Here is a 25,705-nt window from a genome sequence, read left to right on the forward strand (position 1 = left end):
ACTTTAGCTACCTGGATCCAATTCCTGCGGCTGCTGTAACAAGCTACCACACACAGGGTGGCTCCTAACAGCAGACATTTATTGTCTCCCATCTCTGGAAGTGGGGAGTCCCAAATGCAGGTGTCCACACGACAATGCTCTCTCCAAGACCTGGAGGACAAGTTCCTTCCAGGGCTCTTCCAGCTCCTAGAGGCTACCGGCCTCCTTGTATTCCTTGCCCTGTAGCTGCACCACTCCCATCTCGGCCTCTGTCATCACGTGCCTTCTTCCCTTGGTTTGTCTGAGTCTCCGAATCCCCTCTCCTTTTGAGGACACCAGCCACTGGATTTAGGCTTCCCCCTTATCAAGCATGACCTCATCTTAACTGGATTCCATCTGCAAAGACCCCTATTTGCAAATAAAGGCGTGTTCTCAGCTCAGGGGTGGGGGGAAGACTTCAACAGATCTACTGGGAAGACACAATTCCACCCATAGCATCACCTGCCTTATTTTCTTTTTCTCCTACTAGAATAGAAACTCAGTGCGGGCAGGGACGTAGATCTGGCTTGCTTATTGGGGTACCTAAAAGGAACTAAAATCTTCTGGCACATATATGTATTCAATAAATATGGATGGCATTACGTGTGCACTGGGCTTCTGCTTTTATCTTCAGGCCAGCAGGAGTTAAAGTCCCCTGCGTACCGAAGGCAGGCAACCGAAAGGTACAAAAATCAAAAATCGGAATGCGGGGGACAGTCGTTCATCACCCCCTGAGAGCTACCACGCGCTCTGCGCGGCTGTTCCAGCATCAGGGTCTCGAGTCATCGATTTTATTTAACAAGGTTTGGAGTCCATCTAACACACCGCCCAGAGGTGTCTGCAAGGTGGGAAGGGTCAGATAACACGGCCGTGACTTTGTTATATCTGGAATCGGGGGACGCTCTTCCTCTGACGCGTGAGCACGGTCACTGCAGCCTGGCGAGCTGCGCTGTTCCTGATACAAGGAGGAAGGCGTTCTCTAGGCTCTGCAGGCGCCATCCCCGACTCACCTGAGAGAACTGGGGAAGACCGGGGGAAACGCAGCAGCAATTCCTCCTCAAGCGGGGTCTACATTCTGGCCTTTCTTCACTCAGGACCAAGGAAGACTTGGTATGGAGTGAGGAGGAGATAATACAAAGACAGAAGAAGATTTTTATCTACCTTCAGTGTGAGAAAAGGATGCCTTAGCCATTTTATGCTTCAAAAGATTACAATGTGCTTAAATATAAATAAAATACAGTAATATCCCATTTGAGGCTAAATGGAATTACTGTTTCAAACCAGAATCCTGACAATAACTTTAAGTAAACACAGTCCCAATTTTAATAGGATCACACTGAACTGCTTCACTTATAAAGTATTCCAGTTGAAGTCATAAATAATAGAAGTATTTCCCCAATGAGACAGAAAACACAAATGTTTAAAATCTGAACTTAAGTTAAAATAAAGATGTCCAATCTTATCAATTATTTTAGAACAAAAAAGGAATGCAAAAAGTATTGATAATTTTCAAAATTCAATAAATCATTTTTATCAGGCTCAGAGCCTAATCATGGCTTATAAAAACAATGTACAACTGGTAACAGTGACCCTCCTCTCAGGTCTCATCAGCCAAAATCACTAAAAACATAAAAGTGCAATCTAGGAAATGGAGCCAATGAAGTGCACACGGCGGTTTAACTGTGCTTCCTGTCAACACCTCCATGCACACGTGAAGAATCATTATAAACTGATTTTACAGTGTTGGAAACTCGTGTCATTTTTTTTAATATTCCATTTTATCTAGACAGCAAACTAGTAATCAACTTTAAAATCAGAAATGTCTCCCCAAATGCAGTTTTTAATGTGAAAAACAGGTAGTATGCTTTTAACTGAGTTGATTCATTTGTAAATAGATTCAAATATTCTGCCCAGGTGATTTGGACATTGTATTAGAGAAAACATTTAGTCATATTCATGACAATAAAGTCAAACTATTTCTGGAACAAAAGATGTTTTAAAGATCCATAAAAATAATTTGCCCCCGAGTACTCATAAGAGGATAACTTAGGTCCTGTTGTGAAACCAGAAAGACTCACACGCTTGATATAAATTTTAGTTTCTCCAAAGAAAAGTTTTGCATCCAAGACAGTTTAGAATTAGCAGTGTCTTATTATGTTTTGATCAGATTCACATGAAATAGTAACATGAAAAAATTAAAATTAATTTCATGCAATCTATTTTCAATTTTTAAAAAATCTCCTAATTTTCCCTTGTGGAAATTGGCTATTATCACGTAATCACACCTGTTTATGACTTGTAAAGGCCCAAATGGAAGATCTGGCATGAGATGGACAGGAGAAATACTGGAAGCAATTTTGCTCAAGGTTTATTTATTCAAAAACTGTGAAATCTTGCAGGAACACTAGGGATCAGGTCCTGCAGCCCCTCCTCTGCCAGCGAGAGACCTGGATACCAAAGAAGAGGCAAAGCCCAGACTGTGCCATGACTCCAGGTGCCAGCGTGGAGCGTTTCACACCAAGTTGCCACAACCCAGAGAGAAAAATGGAGCATCAGGAAGCCGGGGACAGCCATGGGGCCGGGGGATACACGTGACGCCTGGGGCAAATATGGAGCCAAGAGCACACGTGAAGCTAAAGGGCGTGTATGGAGCTGGGGACACGTACGGAGCCAGGGTGCGCCCATGTGAATCTGTGGGATTTGCATGGAGCCAGGGGGCACACGTGGCGCCTTGGCACGGAAAGGACCCCCCTTGGCTGCCTCCCATAGCTCCATCCTTATGGTCCAAGAAGGTTCTGCCTTCTCCAGGGACAGGCAGCCTGTGCAGAGGTCAAAGAAAGAGTCAAAGGAGACCGGGAAATTGGCAGGAAAGGCAGACAGCTGGGCCACCCCAGGGACTGGTGCATGGAGGGGGTGGGGCTCCCACTCAGTTCCCGGGAAGGACAGCCCATCATGCAGTTTTAATGTCTACATTTAACAAGCCAATGCCTTTCAAACACACCCAAATACAAGGGAATAGACTGATACTACTCAGAAGATAAATACTGGATCTGTGCAACGTAATCATTCCTAAAACTGTGCTATGAGAATAGAACTCGAGTTGAAAATCCTGCACTGGACACTTTCCATGTGGATTTTGCAATCATGGGTCTCTAAGCCCCTTAGTGAAGGTGGTGGAAGGCCCAGTGTGACCCCCTACCCTGCCCCCGTGATGGCCCAATCTGGAATCCCACCCCTGTTCCCCCAAGCTCTGGAGCCAAACATGGCAAGTCTCCTACCAAGACCCATTCTCAGGGCAATCGAAGAACCCCTAAGTAGGAAGGCCTTCTACAGGAACATGCAGGAGTTAGGGGTAAAGACCGCAGGTGGCCGGGCGTGGTAACCACGCGCTCATTCTGCAGGCAGAGGTAATATTAGACATGAACAGTAAAACCTGCCAGCCCACACCCTGCAGAAAAACCTCCAAATCAGTCCACGGTATTAAGCGCCAAGGCAAAGCAAGCCTGAATGTGGCGTGCCTCGCCCCACCGCGGTCTTTTCATGTGCTTAATGTGAAATTGCTTCCCATAAACCAATTCCGAAAATGCGAGCACAGTCCCTAAATAGCAAGCAGGTTGGGTAAACTTTAATCAATAAACAAACAAAAGCAGGATACAGCACTGTCGCCTTAAGTCGGCATTAAACATTTAAGAGCCATTTCAGAGATGGTTATGAAACACGGTGAGCACGCGGAGGAGCACGCTGTCTGGAAGGGTCAGCACATGCCCCTCTTTATTGGAACAGGCACTTAAGCAAATGACAAGGACGGAAGTGTGAATGGTGTCTCTGAAAACGGGTCAGGGTGTTTGAGCAGCCGCTGCACAATCAGGGATAAATATTCGGGAATGTGCAGTCAAGGGAGTAACCTTGCAAACACAGCAAGCTGTTCGAGCGTGTTGAGCAATGAACTTTGCTAGACAGGAGGAGCCCACTGTGGCAAATATTTTACCCAGGCTGGGAAAAAACGGTCCTGCCAGCCATTTTCTGGCCAGCCAGGAAAACTGATTCAAGACTTCGATAAAACGTGCCTGGATGTATTAAGATGTCACTTGAGCATCCAGCCCTCTCCATTAGTCGAAGCTTGTGCAGAAAGACTCGAAAGGGGAACCCAAAATCATGAAATTGAACATGTACATGGAAATTGATATATGAAAAGATCATCCGGTTCTTCATTTATTTTTCCTTTATTAGCATTGCATTCTACTTTTTCTGAATCTCCCCTGGAGAGCCATGCCTTACAAAAAGTGTTCATTGGGCAGAGCAGTAGCCACCAGCCCAGCTGTTCCATGAGCCATTTCCAGGAGCCCCGACTGGGCCCCCAACACCCACAGGGAACTCTGTGTGTTTTTGATCAACAGCCTGACCCTTTCTTCAGAGAAGCACTTCCTTCCTAAAGCCCGCCTCCTCTTGGCCGGGGGTCACCTACTCCTTCTCAGCCAAGATGGAAGACCTCAGGAACTGCCTCCCATTCCGGCCTCTCCCACCCACTGACGCTTCTGCATCCTGGGTGCCCTGGCCTCCTCCCCCAGGCTCCCTGGAGGTGGGGCCGGCTTCCTGTAAGCTAATCTCCCACCTGTGTCCTGTGTCCCACCCCACCCACAGCCTTTGGGACTTTGCCTAAGCAATCATCTCCCTCCTTCCTCTTCTTCTCACTTCCGCCTCCTCAAAAAGCCCAGGCTCCTTCTCAGCACCTTTTAAGGGTGATTAGGCAATTCTTTCTGAACGGCCATCCCCTATCCACCTGCCCTGCATGGCAGAGACACCACTTCTCTCCTCTTAGATCTATTTCTTCACCTCATGTGCTGTTCTCCACCCATCACTATCTCGTTTCTTCCCCCCACCACTGGCCTGAAAAGCTGCTCTGGCCAATAGCACTGCTGAAAGGATTTCTGGAAGGGGGATACAGACCTCTCCTGGCAAATCGGATATATTAGTTACTCAAGCCTTCTAACCTACATCTTCCATGAACCCTGCATTGTGGGATACTCTGAGGGCCAACGTCATCTTGAAAAGCTCTCCTTTCTTGGTTTCTACCATTCCTTGCTCTCAGCTAGATAGTTCCATCTGATGGCCCACAGGCACTCAGCTTTGCCAATCTAAAAACATCAGCTCCTGCATATCTATATTCCCTTCTTCATTCCATGCGGAATCAACTTCCAAAAATTTGAGGACCACTCAGTGCTTCTTCCTCCCTCTTGTCCTACAGCCATTAAACCATTAGCACCTCCTTCAAATTTCTAAAAAGCACCCTCTTCTCTATATTCCTGCTCCCACTAGTGTACCTCTGGCCCTGCTCATCACGCACTTTGATCACCGCAGCCAACAAAGAATGGTGCTCTCCCTGCCACCACTGTGCCCTCTTTCAGGCTGAGGTTATACCAATACAAGTTGAATTTCTTGGGATGGCTTTCACGGTCATTTATTATGGAACCCCAACTGACCACTTCACATAACTTAAACCAAGACTTGATGACTTAGTTTACACAATACTTACCAGGCCTATTATGCTCCCTCCCTTACTTTAATGCCAGGATTTTTACTATTTTCCTCTCACTTGAACTCTTGCTTTCCCCTTAAGGAATTTGTCAAATACCTTCCAATTTGTCATGTGGGACTCAGCCCCGACATTTCCTTATCCTAGAAACTATCCTTACCCACTCTCCTATAACCAGGGAGTCTGGTTTCAATGCCTTCTATTAGGCTCCCAGCTCATTGCAGATATCTCTTAAAGCCCTTAACAAAATGTGATGTGATGGTTCTTTGGGCTTATATTCCTAAATATACCCTAAATCCCTAGAGAAGAACTGTGATTTTTGTCCCTATCTCTTCAATATTTAGCACAGATCTTGTCAGTATTTAGGCACCTATTAAATGTTTGTTGAATGGTCACTCAAAATTTTTAAAATGCCAATTAAAAATGCATGAGATACCACTTATGAACTAAGGGATTGGCACAAATCTCAAAAACTTAACCATGTGCTTTGCTGGATAGGCTATAGAGAAACAGGAACTTATAACTAGGGCAATGGGAATGCAAAATGGGCATCCTTTATGAAAGGAAATAGGGCCATAGCTACAGAAATCAGATGTACTTACCCTTTGAACAAGTAATCTCATTTCTAGGGATCTATCTCATTGGCTCACTTTCAAAAACAATAGATATTTGTGGGAGACACTATTCATTCTAGCATTCTCCATCATGGCATACGACCTACACATCTCTCAGTAGGGACTTAGTGAGTAAACAATGGTCTGTCTACCTAGTATAGAACTATGTGGCTATTAAAGGAAAAACAAAAGCCTCCATATACCACTAGGAAGTACTCTCCAGTATATATTATTAAATCAAAATGCTAGGAGGAGAAGTTTGTACATATGCCAGTTTCTCTAAGAAAGGGGTTGATGTATTTATATGTATATGTGTGTGCATTTATCCATGTATACAATGTATATATGCATATATGTTGCTTTCTTTAAATTTAAAAAGAAAAAATAGGAAAAAAAAGGTTAGCAAAATGGGGAGAGAAAGAACAGAGTAAAGCAAACAGGGAAAGAAATTAAATTTCTCTGAACACCCCTAGTTTCATTAATTTGACTTTGAGATATTACATAATAATGTAAACGGAAATGTTTTAAATTGCTGAAAATCAAAAGCCAAATGAAACAAATTAAGTTAACTGGGTTTCAAGTTGGCATAATCACATGGAAGGAAATTATTTCAAGTGGTTTTAAATCAGTAATTTTGCTTTAATTCCCTTATGAAATATAAGGGCTAAAAGAAGAGAAAGAAATCATTATCAAGTATTTTCAGTAATCAAAGATGACTAGAGTTGCATGAAACTGTCATTTTGCAATGACTGAGCATGTATTGTAGGAAAAGACTTAGGAGTAATTCGTTTGGAAGATGTTCAAATAGCCAATGAGGGAAAGCTACTCCATATGGAAATATTCTAGCTAATAAATGAAGAAAGAAGAATGAAATTAGAAAATCACAGGTCTGCATTCCCTAATGAATCAGCAGATTTAGGCAGTGATCACCAATGAATGCTAATCTTACAACTCAACACCACCTGCCTCCCAATGGGAGTTCATAGAACCATCTACAACAGAGTCAAGCCCAAAAGACTGGAAGCTCAATCCAATCAGCCCTCTTAAAATTACTACAGATTTATAGGAAATACTGGGGACAGAAGAACATTTAAATGACACCAAAGGGATGCAGGACTGACAAAACCCAGACTGTAGGAAACTGTACAGGACACATACTCAGTTTCCATAAAACTTAATTTGCAAATAGGATAAAAAAAAACAGTAAAAAAATTAAAAGTGACTCAAGGGATATATCAACCAACTACAATGTATAGATTTCATTTGGATTCTGACTAGATGCAAATGTTTTTAGAAATCGTATTCATAACACCATCAAGGATCTCTCAAGACTCACTGGATATTTGGTGATTTTATGGAATTGATTTTTGGATATTAGCAGGATTTTGGGTGTGAAACAGAATTGTGAATTCCTAATATTTCATATATATGAAATATTTACAGATAAAATTATGAGATTTCTTCAATTTGCTTCAAAATATCTGTGGGGTATGAGGTAGAGTATGGTTGAGGATTTAAATAGAAAAAAAAAAAAAAAAGGTAGGCCATGAATTGAAAATTGTGAGAGCTGGGTGTTCCTTAAACCACTCTTTCTACCTCTGTATATGTTTGAAATTTTTCATGAAAAAAAAACAAAGCATAAAATGATTTATTGAATGAATTAGTCAAATAAAATGATTAGAAGTTATATCTCAATGTTGATAGAACTATTTGTCTGTCTATCTCTTCCCACTTGACTGTGAGCCCCTTCAGGGCAAGGACAAAAACCAATTTTCTTTTCATCCTGAATGCCTAGTGTGTTGGGAGTCTGAATAACTATAAATAAATGTTGATAAATGAAAGAGTAAGTGGATCTACAGATGAATTCCTTAATCCCATAGATAGGTGGAGACACTTGAGGAATAAGACTAATTTATCTGCCATGCAATGCTAGATAGAGACAAGGTAAGTTTTGTACTAAGACTAATAAGGCTATGCTGGGAAACCCCAAAGTGTGGGATTTATAGTTTCACTTTTACTTGGTTTTGTTATTAGGGTTTTTTTTTTCTTTTGGTTTTTTTGAGTCACATTTTTATCCCTGGGTTCAAATGTTTAACAACGTTGAAGAAAAGTAGGCTTATCAAGGCAGTTTCTTTCCTTGGTCACCCCTGTCTTGAATCTTTCTTGAGGAAGTATGAAATCATTGTTAGAGAGTCCATCTTCTCCCCTTCTGAAAACAAGAGTCACAGGATAACAGAGTGAAAGCCGCTGTCCTCTTCTATCACTGAACATGGAATTTACATGTAGACAGTGGCTTTGCAGCCAGAACATGCTGGTCTCTTACCTTTATAGGAAATAACCGGGTGCTCAGCTCTCTGACACTGGGATGCATCAGGGGCCACGGACTGGGCGAGCGTCACCATGCTCAGGCTGGAGAGCAGCCATGCAAGGAAGCAGGCTCCCTTCATGGTGGCAGGCAGCTGTGGACTCCGGGCACTTGTCTTCTAAGGGGAAGCTGGTCTCCCCCTCATGTGTGGAAAGTGCCTGAAACATGCAAAAGAGAACACTGTATTTAGCACAAGTGCAGGTTTCCTGGTAGCTGGTCTCTTGGTGATGCCCAGTTGCTAACTCTAAGATTAGAGTTTGTGGAGCTAGAAGAAGAGTTTAAACAAACACAGCCATATCTAGGTAATATATCTAGATTGTTTGTGTGTATGTATCTTAGGACAGACTCCTATGCCTACCAGTGATCTTACAAGATGACCAATTATGATAAAAAGAGAAATGCCCATATTTAAACTCTACTGAGCTATTACAGTAATACAGATTAATCTTTGTGGTCATCCATTGGTTCTCCCTTGGACGTTTCTCCTCAACTCTTTGGACACTGGTCTACCTTAAAATCCCTGCCATTCCCTTTCTACTATCCAATAGACCCTATTTATGCACATGGCCATTGTATTTTATCAATAACATGATTAATATTATGCTACTCCAAATCTTAAAAATATTCCATATTTGAGGAAATGAGCCTTTAAAACTAATAAATGGATGACCAGCCTGCAAAATTTCTAGCAAGAGATCAAGTATGAATCAAATAAAATACGTTTTGAGTACCTTCTCATTGAGATGAAAGTATCATGCCAGGAGCTGTGAGACTTCAAAGATTATGAACAATTTTAAAGATTAACAAGCTTTAAAGAAAGATAGGCTTATAAAAATAACGATGAAACAAGTTGTTATAAAACCTAAAAAGAAGTTAAGAGAGAAAGTGATTACAATTGGAGGCATCTATGATGGGTCCATGGAGAAGTTCGTCCTATCGGAGTTTAATACTGAAAGGTACAAAGAGTTCAGCACATAGAGATTTTGGGAAAGATATTCTATGCCAAGAGAAAAGGATGAAAAGATGTATTGGAGGAGCACAAGGGAGGGAAAACAACATGTTTGGGAGTGGTTTACTATACTTTACCCAAACACCTAGGAAAAATATAAAGGTGAATGGGAAACAGCTTAGAAAGTAGTATGGGTTGGGATTTGGAAGGCAAATTACACTAAGGGGAGAGGTCTTCATTTTTAGGAAACAAGCTACCAATATTACATTAATATTACCTGAAATATTCATTAATATCATTCGCACACTAGTGTACATAGGAAATCAGTTAAAAGAAAGCATAGAGGTGGAGAGGTTAATTAAAAGCTATTCTAATTGTTCAGAAGAGATAATAACAAAGCTTCAGGGAAATGGATTTGACTCAACAGATAGAGCATCACCTACCACATGGGAGATCCACGGTTCAAACCCAAGGCCTCCTGACCCGTGTGATGAGCTGGCCCACACGCAGTGCTGATGCGCACAAGGAGTGCCCTGCCACGCAGGGGTGTCCCCGGCGAAGGGGAGCCCCACGTGCAAGGACTGCGCCAAGGAGAGCCATCCTGCACGAAAAAAAAGTGCAGTCTTCCCAGAAGTGGCAATGCACACACAGAGAGCTGATGCAGTAAGATGTTACAACAAAAAGAGACACAGATTCCCAGTGCCACTGACGAGAATACAAGTGGACACAGAAGAACACACAGTGAATAGACACAGAGAGCTGACAACTGGGGGGGGGGGGGGCGGGGAGGGAGAAATAAAAAATAAATCTTTAAAAAACTAAAAGGCTGTAACTTCAGGTGGTGTCAATGTGGATAAAAAGTAAAGGCAGGGAAGCTAATGTGGCTCAACAGATAGAGCATCTGCTTACCATATAGGAGGTCCAACGGTTCAATACCCAGCGCCTTCTGGCTCATGTGGTAAACTGGCCCACGTGCAGTGCTGCTGAGCACAAGGCGTGCTGGTCCACACAGTGGATGTCCCCTCATAAGAAAGCCCCCCACGCAAGGAGTGGCCCCCTGCACAAGGAGAGCCACCCCACGTGAAACTGCCGCCCGCCCGGGAGTGGTGCCACACACACGGAGAGCTGACACAACAAGATGACACAACAAAAAGAGACAGATCCCAGTGCCGCCTGATGAAAATACAAGCAGACACAGAAAAACACACAGCGAATGGACACAGAGAGCAGACAAGGGGGGGGAGGGAGAGAAATATATAAATATTTTTTTAAAAAAAAGTAAAGACAAGCACAGCATCCACTAAATGTGATGGGTAAGGAAGAGTATGACCATAAAGATGGTCACAGGGCCTTTGACTTTCTTCCCATTGAGAGGTGGCTCTCTGCCCCTTCCCGTGAATCTGGTGCTATACTGACTTATGGATGACATCAGAAGTGCTGCTGTGCCAGTTTGCAAGCCGAGGCATGTAGAGTCTCACAGGTTCTAGTGTCCTACCTCTTAGAACACTTTGTGTGAGCACTGAAGACACCCCATCAGGAGCTGAGTCTCCTGGGACCACCATATTACAGCGACGACATCCAGGCAGTCCAGATAACAGCTCCTCCTGAGGCCAGCTCACCAGCCACTCCTGCCAAGGCATATGAGTGAAGCGGAAACCCACTGAGCGGCTTCAGTAGGCAGCACAAGGAGCAGAAGAATCACCCAAGGGAGCTCAAACTCTTGACTCCAAAATCATGAAATGCAAAAAAAAAAAAAAAAAAAAATAGCTGTTGTTTTAATCTGCTAAATTTGGGGGAACAGACAGCAAAGAGGCAAAGACAGATGCAAAACCGAGACCATATATGATCATGAGGCTAGTAACGGCCTTCACTGAAGTAGGAGAATCTACAGGAGAATGTAGTTGAGATGAAAATGTGATCATTAGTTTGATGCATGTTGGGTTTAAAATGCTAAGAAATATTTGGGGAAATGGAACAGAGTTGAAAACCCAGGTCTGGGGCTCAGAAGGAAGAATTGAGAGTTAGAGTAAAATGTTTAGAATGGTTGAAATCACAGACATGGTTAAGATTCACCAATGATGAGTGTAAAGGGAAAGAAAAACAGATTAAAAAGAGTAATTTGGGTAGAGGTAGTGACCAAAAGAGCAGTCACACAAAGATTAAAGAGGACCGAGCCAGGAGAATCAAGGGGACACGGCAACATGGGGGTCAAGTTAGGATGGAGTAGAGAAGCAACAGTTTTTAAAAGTAGGCCTTCTCAACCGAGGATGATGAGGCAAAGCAACCAACACTGGTTTTAGTCAAAAGATGGCCAATAATCCAATATCCTTTCATAATTTGTAACAAACGTCTCACGACAATGCAAGTTGTTAGTGGTGGGGTGATGTATGGGACTGCTGTATAACATTATGCATGTTTGTTTTCTAAATCCACAACTTTTACTACACATTTATTGTTTATGTATGCTTATATAAGAGTGATATACTTCAATAAATTATTTTTTTAAAAGATGGCCAATAATCAACTTTGTAGGGGACGGTTTCAGCAAGCAGGTACTACAGAAGTGAGAAGAAACATGTTTCGCTACTTTTAATGACAGGTAACCAAGGAAAAGAAAAAAAAAATCAGAAAGAACTGAGGTAGAAAGGGATTAGGGTCCAGAAAAAATTAAAAAAAAAAATTACTATGATAAAGCAAAAAGAGCCTTTATCTTTACAAAGGAATGTATTCATGAATATAGGATAAGAGTACAAAGCGGAGAAAACTGAAAGCCTCTGTATTTTGAATCAAGAAAATGGAAAGGTCTTCCAAAGGCTAAAGAAACAACAGAGTATTTAAAGAGCAGCAAAAGTGTGGATGAATTCCATGGGAGTCAACACAACATGAACTAAACAACCTACTAGCAGCCTAAGGACCACCTGAGCTTATCGTCTCTTATTCATTCCATCTTTACAGAGAGTCAACTACATACCAGGCTCTCTGTGCATGTATGAATTTGCAGAAGAACAAAATGACACAGGGTTGAAGCAAAAAGCAGCAGTGGTGGAGTGGCTGCAAGAAAGTACATGATGGGACTTGCCAGGTCTGAGAACATCAAAGCAGAAAGAATTTTGTGAACATTAGGAACCAGAGGGATTCTAGAATGCACACCCTAACAGTTAAGTTAGAGTTAGGCAGAGAAACAACTGAAACACGAGAAGCAAGTGAAGGGACTGCAAATCATGATGAGGCAAGAGTATAGCTTCTGGAGGAGAGTGAGAGGAGGTCACTGAGCATAGAGACAGGGGAGAGGGCAGGGAGGGAAACCAGGAGCCAGGGGCTCGTCTGCCCAATGGGGCCGTAATACCTGCCCAGGTACCAGCACTGTCACGGACATCCACTGGGACAACGGACACGCAATGGACGTCCTGAGTTGAACATCCCAGGACAAGAGATGTTCTGGATTATTAAAATTAAAAGCTTGGGAAAAGATTCATAGACTGCAAAGCTGCAGGCCACTCTAGAACTGCAGTCCAGAAGTTCACACATGAAGTACCATCTTCTTGTCTTCTGGACCTAAGACTTATGGCAAAGAATTTCATAAAATCATGTACCTTAAAATAAAACTTGTTGGTGATGTTCTGAATGTAATTTAGCTATGTACAGAGCGAAAAGGTTTGGGGCACCCTCCCAGTCCAGTCAGAGAAGGCTGCAGGTTCATTACCACACTTCACGTGATAACTCAACACTGATAAAAATAACATTGTAATAATAAACTCTCAGGAAATTCTAGCTCTGGCCCAGGCATGATGCCAAGTACTTAGCCCTGTGCCAGGCACCCACCTGGCACACACCAGAGCTCTGACTGAGCAGCATTCCATCAAGGAGACGGATGAAGGAATGCCCCTTCTCGAACTCCAAGCCCGAGCTCAAATCAAGGGGGTACAGAAGAAATTCTCCTCTTCCATGTAATTGCCTGAGGTGTCTAGCTCAGAGTAACATGGAACCCCTTTCTGCTAGCAAGGCAATGCCGTCTGCAGACCGACTGGTCACTGGAACCGTCCTATGCTTGTAACAGGCCAACAGCTCGAATCTCAGACCAAACATCTTTGTCTCCTAAACAAAAGTAGAGAAAAATAATAGAAACACAGAAACATTCTTTCCTCTGGATCTAGAAAGAGACAATTAGAGAAGAGGCAAATGCCAGGTCAAAGAAAAGTAGCTAAAATGGCCCAGGCAGTGCGATGGTGAGGTCCTGAAATTACATGTTTGCCATGTTAAACTTAGGGATGCACATTTAATGTGAGCAGGTGATTCTTAGAGGTTTATAATTCTCAGACTATAACATGTTAAACCTGTCTCCTTAAAATAGATCTACTATAAACAATAATCATGGGGAAGTGATAGGGAAGGCATCTGCTGTCTTCATTTAGAGGCACGGGATGTCTGACCATCTTACCATGCAAGGCTAACTCCTCCTTCAACTAGTCTTGCTCGGAATAGGCTCCGCTCTACAGAGCAGCTCCCGCCTTCCTGGATTGTGCAATCATCCTCCACTAAGTCACCCGCCTCCAGCCTCTCGGTGGTGAAAGGTGGGGGGAGGGGTGCATATTTACACCGAGTTTGGTGCTCAGTTTCACAACCATTGACGTGATGAGCCAGGTAATTCTTTGTTCAGGGGACTGTCCCATGCCTTAGAGGGGGTTTAGCCAGAAGCACCCCCACTGATTACAATAAAAAATGCCTGCCTGGGAACCACAGATTCTCATGTCCCAAAATAGCTCTCCATCTTTAAAAGTTAAAGAAGAGATCACCACTGGACAGGGTTGTTCTGTAACTTTGTAACTATAAATCATCAGCTGAATTTGTATTACAGCGTTTTTGGTTAAATTTCAATTTTTAGAAAAGTCATATTAATTATAACTCTTTGCTATTAGTTATAATATATTTGGGAAATATATTATGAAGGAATTTTCAAGAGATCCATTTCAAAAAAGTTGTTCTCAGTTCATCTGGATTTTTAAAAATATGTTTCGTATAATACTAAACGATGTGAAAATTTCCTGAAGCAGAATTCAAGGCCATTTTGGGCTATAATATATAAGCATTTTTATTGTATCCACTTCAAAGCCCCTGAAGCCTTCCTTTTAGTTTCTTGATGTGGGAGGATCTCTGTATAAGCTGGACCTAAATAAGCATAACTGTGTATATAAGTGTTTGTGCAATAAATAACATTTCCCATTCACACCCACACTGCAACTGAATAGGCTCTGGGGAACAAAAAATAACTGTTCCTCTCAGGGAAAAAAAAAAATTGCTGTCAGATTAAAAAAAGAAATCAAAAGAATGAAAGCTTCCACAAGAACTTTCGCTTAGGGAACAAAGTCTAACCAGTTATTACTAAAAACAAATCCAAGGCTAACATCGTTCTATTCAGGGGAGGCCAGAAGTCTGAGCCTTCAACCCATTGTGCCGTCGGATGTGGCTGTTGGGTCAGCACATTTGGGGAGTCCATTACAACCACCTGTGCCTGTCCCCTTCCAATGGCTTCGAGCACTACCACTGGGGAGAGGACAAATAAGGCAGGTGAGCCAGCTGGAATGGTCCAGTGTCCTTGGAGAGGACTCTGGAAGCCAAGCCCATGCTGGCCCACAGCCAACAGTCCAGAGTCCCAAAGGGCTGATTCAATTTACAAGGGGGTCTCGCGCATGTGCCTCTTAATTATGAAAAGGTTACTGTTCAACAGCACATCAGCAACATTGTGAGGACACTAGGAGACTGGCGATGCCAGGTCTGAAGCGTTTCCATCTGCATTCCATCTTCCCATCTCTTAGGGCTATTCCAGCAGATTGGCAGAGCCCTAACCCAAAGCTTGGCATCAGACCCAAACTGGAAGCAGCAGACCTGAGTGCGCATCACTCACCTGCATCTAGTCCCCACACAGCCAGGCACAGCCAGACACTGTGCTCATTGCACAATCTTCAGTTGCTGCCAGGGAAATAGCCAACCCTACTCAAGAGCTCTCAGGATTCCTTCTGCATTCATTTCCTGGGGCTGAGTTAACCAATTCACACATACTGGGTGGTGAAGAACAACAGGAAGCTATCAGAGGCCCAAACTCCAAATGAAGATGTCGGCAGGGCCACACTGCCCCTGGAAAGATCTAGAAGGGAAGCCCTCCTTGCCTCTCCCGGGTTCTGGTGGCTCCAGGTGTGCCTGAGCTTGGGGCACCACCACTCTAATCTCTGCCCCCTCCATCTCCCGTCACCTTCTCCCCTGTATCTGTGTCCAAATAACCTCTCCCCACAAAGGCATCAGCCAGATTGGATCAAGACCCAGGTCAGTCCAGTATGACCTCATCCCAACTTGACCACATCTGCCAAGATCTTATTTCCAGGTACCGTCACGTTGGCAGGGATGGGGATCAGGACTTGAACGAAGCCTTTTGGAGGGACACAACTGAACCCAATACCCCCATCGCCTTTCCCACCAACTTCTATGCCCTGAGCCAACAGCCCACCCCTCCTTCCTCTCCCCCCACCCCACGGACAAAGGCTGCCCTTCAGCCCCTTCGCCAGGGTCCTCAGGTGGAGCCTGTGTCTCATTTGCACATCTGTCGGTGCAGGGACCTCTCTCCCTCTCCTCAAGGTTCTGACTGGGCGTCCCTCTTCTCACTTAGAGGCCGCCACTCCAGCAGCTGGAACCCAGTGGCATCAATAAAATGTCTGTCACCTCACTCTGCCCTACTCAAAGTTTGTCCAGGATGGTCAAACCACCCTTCACGTTTCTAACTTCTCATGTCTCCTTTTTGTGATAAACATGCCCCATGCTAACATTTAAACATTAAAAGTTTATGCCCGCAAGCTTGTTGAGTCAGTCTGAATGAATCAGCAATAACCAAGACAAGCTTCTATTGAACATTTATACGTCAGTTCCGTGCCACTGTGCAGCTACCACTGTGAGGTGCTTTAGACCCTGGGTTCATACAGGGCAGGAAATGAGTCAAAGACTATTTTAGGAGGTGGAAGACGAGATCAAAATCCTATAATCTTTGTCTTCAGTTTGCAGCTAAGAAAGCCAAGGCTCAGACAGATTAAATGGCATATGTAAGATTATGTCTGCAGAATAAGGGCCACGGCCAGCGGGCCCTGCGAGCCCCTGGCTCTGTGCATTGCACAGCGCAGTCTGCAGCTCAAGGCTGTAAAACCACACTCGGGTGAGACCACATGATTGGATGGCGGGAAACTCCCCTGGGAACAGTCTCGTCTCCAGAGTAAACAACAAGACGTGAGCCTGTAGCTCGGAAATGAGAAGTGTCTTAGGATGCCTCAGTAGCCTGCCAGCGAGTCCTGTGGGCAAGGCATGGCACTACGAGACAGGGGGGCCAAGAGGACAACAGTGCCAGCCCCTCACAAGTTAGAGCAGCCAAACAAGTAGAAAACTATCTTTTTGATCATTAAAAAAAGAGAAGTCAGAGCCAAGCCTTTTGAAACATAGAGGAAATCCCTCTGAATGGAGAGAGATGGCAGAAGTTGAGGCCTCAACTCTTCAAGGGTTCAAGGTAAAATGTTCTAAGGAGTAGGAATAAATGGCTCAGGAGAATGAAAGTCCATGGTGTGTTCAAGGAGAGAAAGAACTCATTGAATGAATCGATGCTCTTTCTTTGCAGCAGTATCGTATGATCTACAGTACTCAACAGGAAACCGGATTAAATGAAGAATCAATAACACAATAAAACTTAAGGCAATACACAGAATCCAAGTAAAGGGACTCTTTTAAACCTTTTTAAAAACATAACTTATGATTTTACTCCTTGGGAAATAACACAAAATTAAAATTTTCTTCCTATTGTATTGAGCTTACAAAGGGAATCAGGCGGTTTACCAAACACACGGCATCTTTGATTTTTATGTATGTTTTAAAAATCGGATCCTTTTTGTATCATCAGTACCTATCTATCTTGTTTGCCAAGTTTCAGTCAAAAGGGGGTTAAAACAAATGAACTCGTGAAAGTTTTAGGAATTTGTTGATGAAAGCACCAACTGCGCTTAAGAACAGAAGTACGGCCGGCTGCCACTTTCATGGACTCGAATAAAAAGTTGGCTTTGTTACCCATAGATTCTCGTCATGTCTGAGCTCAGATGAGATAGAAGTTTATAGCTATAGAAAATGACCTCACGGTATAAAATGGAAAAAAGCAAACATTAAACTATTTTATACATTTCAATAATGGTTTGGCTCCGGTGACCTTCTTTTATATGTCTCTTCAAAGGGAAGTGTTATTCGAGTTCGCCTTTTATCCCCTTGTTTAGCTCCAGATCGCCTAGAGGAGCCATAAAAATAAATGAAGCCCATTAGATAAAATTATTATTTACACAAAAGCAATATTAATTTTAGCTGTCAGCAGGTTTTAAAACTAAACAAAAGTTCATTCAATCTATTTCTGTGTTAGCTAAACCAACGAGAGGCCTTTCTTAGAAAGAAAAAAAAAAACGTAAAGAATGGGGCCTTCAAGCAATGTAACTATTGGCAAATACTAAAGGATTTACCTAGAGACAGTTCCTCCAGGCAAGAAACTCATAAGGATGCAATCAAATAATCAAGTTATAAATCATTCTCATAGTGTGAAAATTACTATCCATGGCTTCCATTTGGTTTTCATTAAGATGGGCAGGGCTTGGAGGGCCACTTGCTCTCCCATCAACTAGAAGATGCAATGTCTATGCCAAAATGTAAATACATGCAACTGGAGCGGGACAACTGGAACACTTTTCAGCTGACACTTCTGCGGTGAATATCCTTGGTCACCAGCTGACTGCCAAGTCTAGTGAGCTTATTCAACTGGACATCTCCATGGCATTTGCGTCCAGTGATCTTTTCTCTTGAATATCTCCCCAAACCATCTCATCCCTGGTTTCCATGACACCCCAATCTCCCCGTTTCTTCTAAATCTTAGACTCTTACTTCTCAGTCTTCCCATTAAATGAAGGTGTGCTTCAATCTTTCTCATGTACTCATTTCTTCTCGATCTGCATACCCTCAGTGGCCAATCTCTTCAAACTCATATGATTTTACAACCTTCTAAAAACTAGTGATTTTCAGAGCTGAAGCTCTCTCCCAGGTCTCTGTACATAATCCAGATGCATAAATCAAAATAGATGTCTCCACAGAAATAAGCTCGAAGTAATGCAGTCAAAATATACCCTAAGCTGACCTCATCATCTATCTCCATCAACAGTCTCCCTCATGCCTCTTTCCTTCCATGGTTAAGGCCTCCACCATTTACCCAGATGTCCAACTCATAACCCAAGATGTCGTCTTCCTAAATTTTGCACCTCAATTGTCACTATGTCCTGACAATTCTTCCCTTACCCATCTCTAGAATCCATGCCCTTCTCACCACCCTGTCAAGACCTCTTCTATATTTGCCCCCTAAAATTTCAGCTGTATCTTCTTTACTGGTTTCCCAGTCTATGTTCCCAATCTCTGAGCTTTACCTCAGAGAAGCTTTATTTAATTTTGTTTTCACATTCCCCCATCTCCATCTGGCCTCAATGTGCATCAATGCTCATTTCAATTATAGCCTTTATCATCCTGAACTGCAATTCCCTGTGTATCTGCCTTATTCTAAAACAAGGCTGTGAAAATCTCAACCTCTGGAAGGTATTTGGCATTGTACAGACAAACAATTGATGTCTGAGTAATGCATTAATGGAGAAAATCATGCAAATTCACACACTTCTCTACCTTCTTCACAAAGTTTCCATTAAAATATTGTTAATTTCCCTTTTCTTCTAGAATTCAGTCAATGGTTGCCACAGATGTTTTATTCCTCTATTAAAATCCTTTTAACATCTGGTCCAAATACAAGGAAGCCCATGGTTTTGAGAAATGTCCTTTCTAAATGTCATAATATTCCCATTAATGGTCAAAGGAATGAAGGGATTACTAGAGGCAGACAGGCTAAAAAGTGGAGATCTCACAGGCCTGGAAACATGAAAGCAGACAGAAGATACAACCAAATTGTATGAACCCTAAGGGGCTCAGAGAAATTATTCTGGTATATCATAATTTATTCATTGGGGCCACTTGAAATATCAAAGGGTAAAAAAAGGAGAATATTATGATTCAGAGCAGAAATAAATTTATTAAACTCATTTTTCCTGGATAAAAAAATAAAAAGATGATAGATAAATGTATAGAGAAGAACAGCTGATACATTTAGAAAAAAAACAGAATATTTAGTGAAAAGGATTCTCATTTGGCATTTTCAGATTTTCATTGGGAATGATCCTGTGCATGATATGTACAATGATGTTGTTTAAGGCCAATGGACCAGACATATTAAGGCTGATACGTTTGAGTCCCAGTCTGTCACAATCTGTGGTCTAAAAAATTAAAATCAAAATGGTGTCTCAGTTTGCAAGAGGGCTGCTGATGCAAAGCACTGGAAATGGGTTAGCTTTTATAATGGGAAGTTTATTTAGGGTAAAAGCTTACAATTCCAAGGTTGTAAAAACAATCAAGTCAAGGTATCATTAGAGATGCTTTCTCACCATTATCAGCTACTAGTGATCCTGGCATCATGCCACATTATCAAGGCAAGATGGCAGCCGATGTCTGCTGAGGCCCCTGCCTTCCCCTGAAGGTGCCCAGTCACCCAGAGCTCTGCTGCGGGTGATCAGGCATGTGGCTGGTCTCTTGCCCACCTCCTCTCTCAGCCTCACCTGCTCTACTTTCTCCCCAAGCCCAGCTGTGGGCAATCAGACACAGGGCTCATCTCTTCAGCCTTGAGCTGATCCATGGGCTCCCCTCTTGGGGCTCCATGCTTCAGCCTCAGATGCTTAGTGATCCTCAAGTCTTCTCTCACATGGCAGGGTCAAAATGGTGGCTTCCTTTTCCTCTGTGTCTCTCTGTGTGTTCTCAGTTTATATAAGACCCAGCAAGAGGGCATAGACCCAACCTGAGCTACATCTCACTGACATCGTCCAATCAGAAGGGATCTCGTAAGTGATCCAATCAAGGTCCTATATCTAATGCAATGAAAGGGTCTCACCAAAACACAGGAATGGATTAGTTCAAAAACATAATCTTTTATGGGATTCACAAAAGAATTTCAAATGGTCATAAAAGACCTCAATGGCACAAATTTTTAGTCAGTATATTAAAAACAAGAATTAGAATAGATAAAAGTTAAACATAGTATCAAACCAATTAGAAAATAATAAAATGTATGAAATTGTAAGGAAGGTAATATACAGTGTTCATACATCTCTTATTTTCTGAATTAAATAGGCATGCTAAGTATTATCATTTCCAGTCTACGAATGTGGAGACCAAGACTCTACCGACAGCTACCTGGTAGAATGAAGAATTTTAACAAGGCAGTCCTGTTCACAAGCCAAGGTCATCTTTCTGTATTGAAGATGCCTCTACCTCATTTCTGAAATGAATATTTTGCCTAGGGATTGGGAGCCAGGCTAGACACAGGCCAGTGGGCTGGAAAAATAAGCAAATGATCTATTTCTATCTCTATACTGACCATCTTCCAGATGGATGTGAACATGTGATTCCTCAGGTCGGAAATTGGAGTAAGTTGTAACAGCAGCATTCACTGCTCCTAGCTCCAGGGACCTCCTTGGCCAATCCTTGCTCCAGCCAATGTTGAAAAAGTATCAGCCCATGAACCCTCTGCCATGGTCTTCTCGTGTTGGGGACGAGCTGAGGGTCTTTCTTATCCCCTTCGTTCTCCACTGTCTACACACACTCCCTGGAGGATCTCACCCAGGACTACTGGCTGGTGAAGGTAAAATTGGATCCTAGCCCCAACCTGTCCCTGAAACTGTAATTTCTATCCACATTTCACTTCTATTTGAGTGACAACTACTTCAAACTCAAGGTTATTATGGATAAAAGAACCTGGTGACTTCTCCCCTTCCCCAAATTGGCTTCCTGCCTGAGTCTTCCCCACACCAGCCAGAGGCATTGCTGATTCCTCTACTTTCCCTATACAGTCACCTAAGCCACCAGGGAATCCTCTCATTACCACCTCAAAAGACATACCTGCACATTTGATCGCACCTGTCACTTCCACCCCCACAATCCTATCATAAGCCAGCTCCACCTCTCACCTAGGCTTAACAGAAGTCTCTCTAATTGGCCTTGGTGTTGTCTGCCCTTGCCTCCCAGAAGTCCACCCTCTACATTGCAACCAGGGTAGTCCCTGTAAATAGCTAATCAGATTAAGTAAGTTTTTCCCCTGCTTACAACCTTCTAATTGCTCCCTCTGCAAAACGCCCAAAATGCAAAGCCTTGGCCCCAGCCAACAAGCCCTCCCCTGGGGCTGTCCTCTGCCAATTACTGCACCTCCCACTTACTGTACACTCCAGCCACCCAGCCTCCCACACACACGTGTGCTTACACAACAGGCACACACATGCATGCATGCCCAGATACACACATACAAACATGCACAGGCACACACACTCACTCACACGTACCTTTTCTGGCGTTTAAACCCAGTGAGCTGGTTACATCTCAGAAGGCATCTGCTGTCCCTCTGGCCCCGAGGCTCTTCCTCCAGGCCCTCCCAAGGGTTTCACTCAAGCGCCACCTCCTCGGCCAGGCCCTCCCTGGCCCACCCAGCTGGAGCACCTGCCTCTTACCCGCCTCCAGATGCCATTACTATTTTCTCTTCTTCTTATCACTTAGAACTACCTAAAATTGCTCTGTTGATCTATTTGGTCATGGCCTGATGCACTCCTGGGAATAGAAGCAATGAGAGGACAGGGACTTTGTTCTGTGCATTTGGGCAGAATATGACACATGAGTATCATCTGCTGGACTAGGCGCTAACAGGGAGAGAAGCACAGGTGGGCAAGCCCATTCTGAGGCCCAAAATGCCTTCTGCCAGATTGAGGCAAATAGTGTCCACTGTATTGTGGGCACTGTGTGGCTTCTGAGGAGGTTCAGGAGAGTCTCCATGGGACGCTACACGTTGGCTCACAAGGAATCAGTCTGATATGTGGGACCTCTGATAAACAAGTCAGTAGGGAGCTGTTGGTTGCCACCACAAAAGCACACAGTGATTAACACATAGCGCAATGCTGCAAAAGGTAGACGCACTGTGAGCATGTGATATCTCATTCTTCAGTCCATTGGCCTGAGATGTGGCAAGGTCATTTAGGGCATTAGTGTGAGCATCTCCATGGCTGAAAAGTAATCCCCAGCATTTTACCTTCTGTGTTTCAAAATATTCAAAGCTATGTGATGGTGAATAGGTTCATGAAAATACAAAAATGAACAATATGTTTCTTTTAGAAAAGGGAAAGACAAGACTTTTACAGGTTGGTCCAGAATAATGAAGGGGGTTGAACGTCACTGCCAGGTGCCTGATTGCCATTTTTTATCATCCAAAATGTCAAGAGCCATGTCTACATCCCTCAGCCTACAAGACCCACTGATCCTCTCTGCCCCCCAACACTGGGCTAGAAAGAGCAGCACTGCTTGATGTCCAAAGCACAGTGCTGGACTCAAATCGCAGCGATCCAAATCTCAGCTCCACCTTCTGTCTCAGGTTCTATCATCTGTCACATGGACATCAAAACCAGAGCTTAAAATTAAATGAGTTCCTTTGAAAGAACTTAGAGTACTCTAGCCAGGAGTGCTTTTAGGATGCACTGAAAAAGTTTTGATGACCATAAACAAGTAAAGACTTCAGAAAAATGCTCCTTAATTCTTACAGAAAAAGAAAATCTCTAACAGCCTCTCTAACAGTGCCTACCTACACAAATTCAAGAGGAACAGTTATCTCCTTAATAAGAGCTATGCGGGTGGACTGCTTTAGCCTTGGGAAAATCCTACATGAGTCTAGGAAACTTGTATAAGAATACCCATGGTGGCATCATTCATAAAAGCAAAACCAACTAAAAATACTGCAAGTGTCCATCAGGAGGAGAGTGGAGATTTTCATCTTGTATTATCTCACAGCAATGATGAATGAACAACAGCTCTGCACAATGTGAATATTAGAAACATAACATTCAGAGCAAAAAAGTCAAGAACAGTATCTGTAAAGTAACATTCATAACAAATAAAAGAGAATGCAAACCTCACCAAATTTTGTTTAGATTTATATATAAAGCACATGCATATAGAATCAGATAAAGCTATCTGAAAAAGCAAGGGAGTATAAACACAAACTTTGTGGCTGGGCTACTGTGAAAAAGAATAACAGAGGAGACAATTCTCCATTTCATTCATTCCCCACGACTGATTCCGAGATCAAACCACTGCTACTCACTAGCCCTCCACAGCCCCCACTTTCCCACTGGCACCCCTCTTCCTAGAACACATCCCCAGTGTTGATATTAGAACTTTATCCATCCATGGAGGTCAAGATCAAACCCCAGCCCCTCTGTTAGTGGTCACCACCTTTCCAACGAGAAGCCAGGACACATCCACCAAGGCCCAGAGCACACAGTGTGTCTCCTGCGCCCTTCGCGTGCTCGGCCATGTACCCCGGCTTCTTCTGACCCACAAGCCCTCTGTCTGCTGAAGAGGAGACCAGGAGAGCAGAGCACGTGCTGTGCTGCAGCACCTGCTGTGCTGTCAGCCCGCAATACCCCCCACACCCCTTGTACTAGAAACTTCTTAGCATTTGTTGAATGAATCAATCATGTACTCAAGAGTGGAAAGAAGTGTCAGCTTAATACGAGAAGAGGTTATGAAACAAGTGGGTTTTAGAAACAGGGGAATCATGTTAATGGACTGGAAATAAAAAGAAACACACTCTTGGCAGGGAAATGGAGTAAAGTCTCAAGGTGGAATTTACAGAGAATGGGGGAGCAAGTGCATTTACCTGTCGCAAATGAAAAAAACCAGTTATAAGTACTGAGAACAAATAAATTATGGTTCATCCATACTATTAAATATTATGCAGCTTGGAAAACCAAAGTAGTAAAACTCTTTTTGACATATATGTCCAATAAGGATATAAAGTGAAAAAGATTCAAATATTGAAATTTGTTTGTAGAGAGAAAAGAGAAATAGAGGGTACCCATTTTTATTTAAAATACTCCAGGGAAACGGACTTGGCCCAGTGGTTAGGGTGTCCGTCTACCACATGGGAGGTCCGCGGTTCAAACCCGGGCCTCCTTGACCCGTGTGGAGCTGGCCCATGTGCAGTGCTGATGTGCAAGGAGTGCTGTGCCATGCAGGGGCGTCCCCCGCGTAGGGGAGCCCCACACGCAAGGAGTGCACCCCTGAGGAGAGCCGCCCAGTGTGAAAAGAAAGTGCAGCCTGCCCAGGAATGGCGCCGCCCACACTTCCCGTGCCGCTGAAGACAACAGAAGCGGACAAAGAAACAAGACGCAGCAAATAGACACCGAGAACAGACAACCGGGGGAGGGGGGGAAATTAAATAAATAAATCTTTAAAAAAAATAAAAAATAAAAATAAAAAATACTCCAAATGAGTGATTCTCTTTTTTTATATTTGTAGGTGCAAAGAAAACTATGTTTACCCCTAAGGAGTATTTTATAGTCTATATTGTTTGAATTTTCTACAGCAAGATATTTTAGGTCTAAAATAAATGAGTGAGTTGAGATCACTTTTATGGATTGATGAATCAATGCAGGACCTTAAACGTACATATTTTTCTTCCATTCCAGTTTGACTTTTTAAGTGGAAGGATGTAGAAAATAATGGAGGGAAAGGTTGCTACAGGGCAGGAAATAGCAAGCAAGGCTTGAAGAAGGAATGGCTAAAAGTAGAAATGTTGAAAGAGCAGAGGTCGACTTCACACTGGGAATCCTTCACACAAAATAGGAAAGTCTTGTTATTCTCGTTAACATGGGGTGAGGCACAGTTACGGTGAGATACGTGACACACAGGTGTCAGTCAGGAGTCAATGGTAAACATTTCTAAAACCAGAACTTCTTTCTTATTAGATTCATTCTATACAGACCAAAAAAAGAAAAAAAAAATCACTCTTTCCTAAGGAAATTGGTTTTATCAGTGTTATCTGGTAAGCAGTATTTTAATAAGCTCTCTCTTATTAAGAGAAGAAATAGTCACACCAGCTTTGACAAATACTTTCCATTCTGTTATGGCCATATTCTGCTTCTATACTCAAATCCCTCTCCTTAGCTTGCTAAATAGCACATACCTGTGAGTCCATTATAGCAAGCTAGTGCACATGTTCCGTTTGCTTTGAAGCCAAGCAATAGGTTGTGGCAAAAGCCATG

General features: G+C 43.0%; 1 protein-coding gene across 2 annotated transcripts in view; it reads right to left on the minus strand.

Annotated features, from left to right (window-relative positions):
- The window catches only part of SEMA5A (semaphorin 5A), a 539,903-nt gene that overhangs the window by 351,676 nt on the left and 162,522 nt on the right, over nucleotides 1-25,705 (minus strand). For both annotated transcript variants that reach the window (XM_058306809.2, XM_058306819.1), the window contains one exon: nucleotides 8,489-8,688. In XM_058306809.2, coding sequence (XP_058162792.1) covers nucleotides 8,489-8,612 — 124 coding nt within the window. In that variant the 5' untranslated portion in view covers nucleotides 8,613-8,688. The remainder of the gene's footprint in view (nucleotides 1-8,488; nucleotides 8,689-25,705) is intronic.

Source organism: Dasypus novemcinctus, chromosome 2 (assembly GCF_030445035.2).
Source record: "Dasypus novemcinctus isolate mDasNov1 chromosome 2, mDasNov1.1.hap2, whole genome shotgun sequence".
NCBI lineage: Eukaryota > Metazoa > Chordata > Mammalia > Cingulata > Dasypodidae > Dasypus > Dasypus novemcinctus.